The 6,000-nt window shown below is 45.4% G+C and overlaps 1 protein-coding gene across 4 annotated transcripts in view; it reads right to left on the reverse strand.

Annotated features, from left to right (window-relative positions):
- The window catches only part of MXRA8 (matrix remodeling associated 8), a 160,680-nt gene extending 157,366 nt beyond the window's left edge, over window positions 1–3,314 (reverse strand). For 2 of the 4 annotated variants that reach the window (XM_073585447.1, XM_073585443.1), the window contains exons 1-2: window positions 3,180–3,314; window positions 1,680–1,768 (exon numbers count right to left, since the gene is read on the reverse strand). In XM_073585447.1, the coding sequence (XP_073441548.1) occupies window positions 1,680–1,731 (52 nt within the window). In that variant the 5' untranslated portion in view covers window positions 1,732–1,768; window positions 3,180–3,314. Of the gene's footprint in view, window positions 1–1,679; window positions 1,769–2,995; window positions 3,141–3,170 lie in introns of those variants that run through there. The other 2 variants (XM_073585444.1, XM_073585445.1) reach the window with 2 other exon arrangements.
- Window positions 3,315–6,000: the final 2,686 nt, after the last annotated feature.

Here is a 6,000-nt window from a genome sequence, read left to right on the forward strand (position 1 = left end):
GAGCCTTGGGAAGAGTGTACCGGGAGGAAAGTAAGCTCTCTAGGGGACTGATGGACATCCTGCGGGGAACCAGTACATCGTCCAGTTCGGGCTCTAGGGTGCACCAGGTAGGGGAAGGGATCCTCTGCCTCTGAGTGTGCTGTGTGTTATAACATGCGGACAGTGTCCAGTGACTTGTAGCTGCACACCGGGGAACCAGACATCCTGGAGGACAGGACAGAAATTTTACACTAGGAATACTTGTCTCTAACGAGACTTCTGACCCCAACCTAACAGCCTCATTAAATGGCTATAAGGGCGTCTGTGCCAATGGGTCAGAGATCGGACCGCAAAGCACAGACTGGCCGTGGCTCTTACGACCCGATATATGAGGTCGTCATCCTCTAATTGGGAGACTCGTGGCCAGTCCATGCACTTTGGTTCAGTCTTGGACTGATTTGCACAGAGGATGTCAGAAGGCACCCTAAGGTTGATGAGTCAGCGTCAGGAGTCCCACACTCAGTCTGCACGCCGCCATCTTGATGTGTGAAACAGACCTAAGGCCCATCACGAATTATGGACTTATAGTAGATCGCTTAGGAACAGTCGTCTGAGGATAGGTTACCAGGACGCCCTTTTAAATATCTCTAAAAAGGGAGCCAACTTTAACCCCCTTCCACCATGTGGTTTTACAGTATGATGCATTGAGCAGGTAGTTCCTGTGAACTGTTTTACTATCGTAGTGCTATTATTTGCCCACTCTGTCATTTACGGACGGCGGATATATTATATGTCCAGCAGCCCGCTGTAAGAACTGGGCTTAACGTTGACCTTTATACACGCACAGAGTAAAAGGACGAGGCAGCTGGAAGTCTAAAAAAAAGTGGCCTAATGTACCCAACTTTGTATCATTAAAAACAAATACCACTTATCCTGTAAAATAAAAAACAAGAATAAAAAAAGTTATGGCTTTTGGAATTCACACATGACTAAGAATAAAATAAAAATGTATACAAAAAAAAAACTCCCTAAAGGTTTCATTTTAACATCTGCTTTATGTGAATAGGAAAAAAAACAAAACTCTTTTCACTTGTGCGCGGGATCCGATTCCGATTTTCTTCCATTTTTGGTCCGTGTGCCCATATTTACCATCCGCTTTTTCTCGCATGCAAAAAAAAAAAAAAAAAAAATTAAATAAACTTGCCCTGCAGTTCCGTACGGACATCCTCCGGGTGACATCCGTGCACTGTCCATTATTCTCGCAGATCCGTAGACTTGCATTGGCAAGTTCGGGCCATAACTCGGATCAACAATGGACATGTCTACTTTTTTTTGCAGGCTATTGGCCCACAAAAAAACAATGGACATGAGAACAGCCCCGTAGATAATAATACGTACGTGTTCTATCAGGAAACATCACAACTAAAACACTTATGAGAAAAATGGACGTCTGAATGAGGCCTGAATAGCAAAAATTAAGGCACAAAGCTGTGATCAAACTGGTGTTTAGATTTTATTCTGTTACACTTTATTTACTCCTTATAATTCAGAATGGCCTGAGTCTTGGGGGGGGGGAAAACAGTTGTGAGGCCGTCATACACATTAAATGGTCACCTGAAACTGACAGGTGTAGTTTAATGTATGGGGGGAGGCCTTTAGACTTGCAGAATTTGGGGTCTAGAAGTTGCCATTTTCCTTACCTGCAATCCTTGTGGCTATGTTAAGGTGACAAGTCAATCGTGTCAGCCACATGCTGAGATGGAGAATAAGTTATGGAGGTCCGTGAGGTCTGAAAGACAAATGTGATCCAGGTTACAAAATGGCTCCTAATGTACAGACCACCGTCCCGGGCGCTATTATGTGGGGTCCGCATTCTCAGCACACAGGAATCTGCCATTGTGAATGACTGTTTCCACATTATTTTAAAACGGTGGTCACCCAAAATGGTCAAAAATGCCCATTCATTCACCACTTTTATTCTCTTATAGTCTCCAGTACAAGAAGTGCTATTGAGCTAAGTTCTGCCGCGCTGAATGCTCTAGGTCAAATCATCAAGATCCTCTGCTGGCAGGTCCTGTGTAATCACCAACCAAATTATGTCCCTGAAGTGGGCGATGGGAGATAAGCCTGGAAATGCTGCATCCATGGGAGCATGTTTAGGTCATGCAGACCGCTCACAGTAGCACCAGCAACATGTGGTATATTGCATTGTTGAAAAACTGCTCCTAGGTGGGACACAGGAGAAATGGCTGCCACACTGGATTCACCATCGAATCAATGTAACCCTGAGCTGTTAGTGCACATTGATTGAAGACTAGAGGGGTCCAATATGATGCCACCCCACATCATAATCCCGGTGTGCCATTCCCTCATGAAGCCCTATTCATGGCCTTACCCACGTGGTTTCCAGACCAATATATGGTTATCACAGTGTCAAAGACAAAAGTGGGACTCATCGCTGAAGAGGGCAGCCCTCCATTGCCATCTTGTTCTGCGCCATAAGAGCCCCTGACAGTGGGGCCGTGAGGTGAATGGACGCCGTGGAGGTGACGTCAGCCCGACGTCATGCAGACGCCTTCTGCTGGATTGTATAGACACTAATTTTACTTTCAGGACAGAATGCCTCTATGGTGAAACCAGCGCTGCAGCCATTTCTCTAAAGTGTCTCACGAGCCGCAGGACCAACTTGTGTGGCCTAAAGGTGCTCCCATGGCTGCAGCGTCTCCCATCGAGCAAATCTGGGACGTCATTGGTCGGTGACTACACAGGAGCTGCCAGCAGCAGATCTTGATGATTTGCCCAAGGTCATTCAGACCCTTCCTCAGACGACCATTAATAACCTCATCAATAGCAGACGAGGCTGGACGTGCCAGGATTTCTGCACAGACTCCATGTTAAATAAATTCAGAGTTTTTTTTAAATGTTTTTCTTCTTTATTATCGAGAGAGAGAGAGAGAGTGTGTGTGTGTGTGTGTGTGTGTGTCCGTGTGTGTGTCCCACTATACACAGCACATACCTCGGCCTGATGGGAGCAGCGCCCATCACACAGGCTCCATGCTGTGCCCAGACTGTAAACGCACATGCGCAGTATGATGCGCCTCCAGAGGTAACTAATGCCAAGGAGACACATACCGACACCCCAATATAGAGCGCTGGTCACATATAACGGTATACCGCTCCGTCTAACGCACCATACACACCTGACCTCGGACCTTCTTTCTCACTGTACCCACGGGCTTCCTGTGTGCGTCCTAAAAACACTCCTCCTCCATCTGAGCCGTACAGATAAGTTCCGCGTGTGAGGCGCTCCCTCTAGTGGTCACAGGGAGGAACTGTCTTCTTAATATTCTACATGAGATAAGTCCAGCTTTCAGATCAGGAGGCTCTGAGTGACCATTTTTTTTAATTTATTTTAATGCTGTGTGATTTTTTTTGCTCTTTATTTTTTCAAGATAATAATTAAATATATATGATCCTTTTTGCGTTTCTGGTGTTTCTTTTCTTCTAAATAGGTCTCTATAGGAAACATTACAGAAACCGTAATAACAAGGGTCTTTTACCCCCCACCACTAAAAAAATAAAACAAAATAATAATAATAATAATAATAATAATAATAATAATAATAATAATAAAACATGGTGATGGTGGAGGAAACTAAAATTTAGAGTAAGAAGCGCAGCTGTGGGTTCAGCCCAGGGGGATGCAAAACCCCTCTGAGTGGGCTCCAACCTGGGTAATAATACTTGTTTCCAATTGCAGCGGTGCATTTTAACCCAATTTTATTTTTTTTTCTCTCCTTTTTAACTTTTCTCTCGACATTGCAGTACAAGTTTTGTTTTTGTTTTTTGCAGGACGAGTCATAACTTTGGCTGAAACCCTTCACTTTTCCATACAGAGTAAGGGAGAACGGCCCCCCAAAAATCAAAGTGCTCTGAAATACTAAAAACAAAGTAAAAAAAAAATTCCATTTTTTTTAGGGGGGTTTTATGTTTACGGCATTAATTATGCAGTAAAAATGACCTGATGACGACTTAATCCCGCTCAGGATACTTACACTGATACCAAACTGTATAGTTTGTTTTTGTTATTATAGGCCGGTTTCACATTAGCGCTTTTTCAGCGCGCGCACGGCCGGGGGTAGCTCCGCCCCCGAGCCGGCTCTCTGCCCGGCGTGCCCGCCCCTTGCTTGTAGCGCCGCCTACTAGCGGACAGCGGCGCCTGCGATCGGCGCACCCTATCTTTAGCATAGGGTGCGCAGATCGTGCGCAGGCCGTGCGCTAGTTGCGCTTTGACCTGCGCTGCGCACTTTTGACGGTGCGCCGTGCGCGCCAAAATCAGACTTTTCGGATTTTGGCGCGCACGGCGCACCGTCAAAAGTGCGCAGCGCAGGTCAAAGCGCAACTAGCGCACGGCCTGCGCACGATCTGCGCACCCTATGCTAAAGATAGGGTGCGCCGATCGCAGGCGCCGCTGTCCGCTAGTAGGCGGCGCTACAAGCAAGGGGCGGGCACGCCGGGCAGAGAGCCGGCTCGGGGGCGGAGCTACCCCCGGCCGTGCGCGTGCTGAAAAAGCGCTAATGTGAAACCGGCCTTAGTGGCTAAAAAAAATTCTGAACTTTTTTTTTTGAAACATCATTTTTTATTGATTTTGTAATGAAGTTGCATATTACAAGTTATAAACATTGCATTGAATTGTTACAAAGAACATATTTAAACCTGCTTATCACCTCCATTTTTTAATTTTTTTTTCTGTCATTTTATCTTTTATTTCTTTCTGTTTCTCTTTTTTCCAAAAACAAGACCGATGTTAAACCATCCTTGATCTCTTTTATCCCTGGGAGTGTTTTAGCTAGCCAGTGTTGCAGAATCAGGCCGGGGTCACACTAACCGACGCAAAATACGGTCAGTATTTTACATGCGTAATACGGATGAATATCCCCTAAACAGTGCTCCGTATGTCATCTGTAATCAAGGTGAGGTCGCGTATTTTGCTCATGTAAGCATCCGTATGTAATCCGTATGGCGAGATTTTCTCGCAGGCTTGCAAAATGGACATATAATGGAGCCCAATGACAGGGCTTCTAACAGAAACCAAAGAATAGATATAGACACATAGAATGCATATATATATATATATTTTTATATATATATATATATATATATATATATGTGTATTCTATGTGTATATATCTATTCTTTCGTTTCTTTATTAAACCTGTCAGTGTGAGTTTACTATATAGCGCACTGAATTGCCGGCTTTGGTAAAAGACACCTGGTGCGTATTTCTCGCAAGTCACATGTGTGGTCCGTGTGTAATCCGTATTTTTAGCGCACCCATAGACTTGCATTGGCGTATTACGGGAGTAGTACGCTGACAATCGCAGCATGCTGCGATTGGCACGGACCGTAGAATACGGATGAGAAATATACGCCTGGTGCGAGGGACCCCATAGAGAATCATTTGTCCGTGTGTAATGCGTGCTTTTAGCGCCTCTCACTCGGTCGTATTCCTCGCCAGTGTGACCCCGGCCTTAGACGTTTTCTCACCATTGCATTGGTGTGAAACAAGTCATGTAGCCGTCCCCCTCTTGTTTTACCCATCGTAAAGTGAAACAACCAACACAGTGGATCTACTTCTACCCATATCCCACATATCATGTGTGACAGCGGCGTATGTAGCAGCGCCGTCAGATCCCACAAACCACAAAATTCCGTTTCCAATTTGTAGTCAGTATATCACCCCGTTTTTTTAATCCAGTCTATTACATTCCTCATTAACCCCTTAACGACCGCCGATACGCCTTTTAACGGCGGTAATTAAGGGTACTTAAACCACAGCGCCGTTAATTCACGGCGTTGTGGAGAAAGTAAATAGCGCCCCCCAGTGTCGGATTTTCTCTGGGGTCTCGGCTGCCGGGGGTAGCCGAGACCCCAGAGAACATGAATCAGGTCGGTTTTTACCGGCCCCGCTTTTGCGATCGCCGTTATTACCCTATAACGGCGACCGCAAAAAAAATAGAA

Source organism: Dendrobates tinctorius, unplaced genomic scaffold (genome assembly GCF_039654945.1).
Source record: "Dendrobates tinctorius isolate UK_male_01 unplaced genomic scaffold, ASM3965494v1 ptg000086l, whole genome shotgun sequence".
Lineage (NCBI taxonomy): Eukaryota > Metazoa > Chordata > Amphibia > Anura > Dendrobatidae > Dendrobates > Dendrobates tinctorius.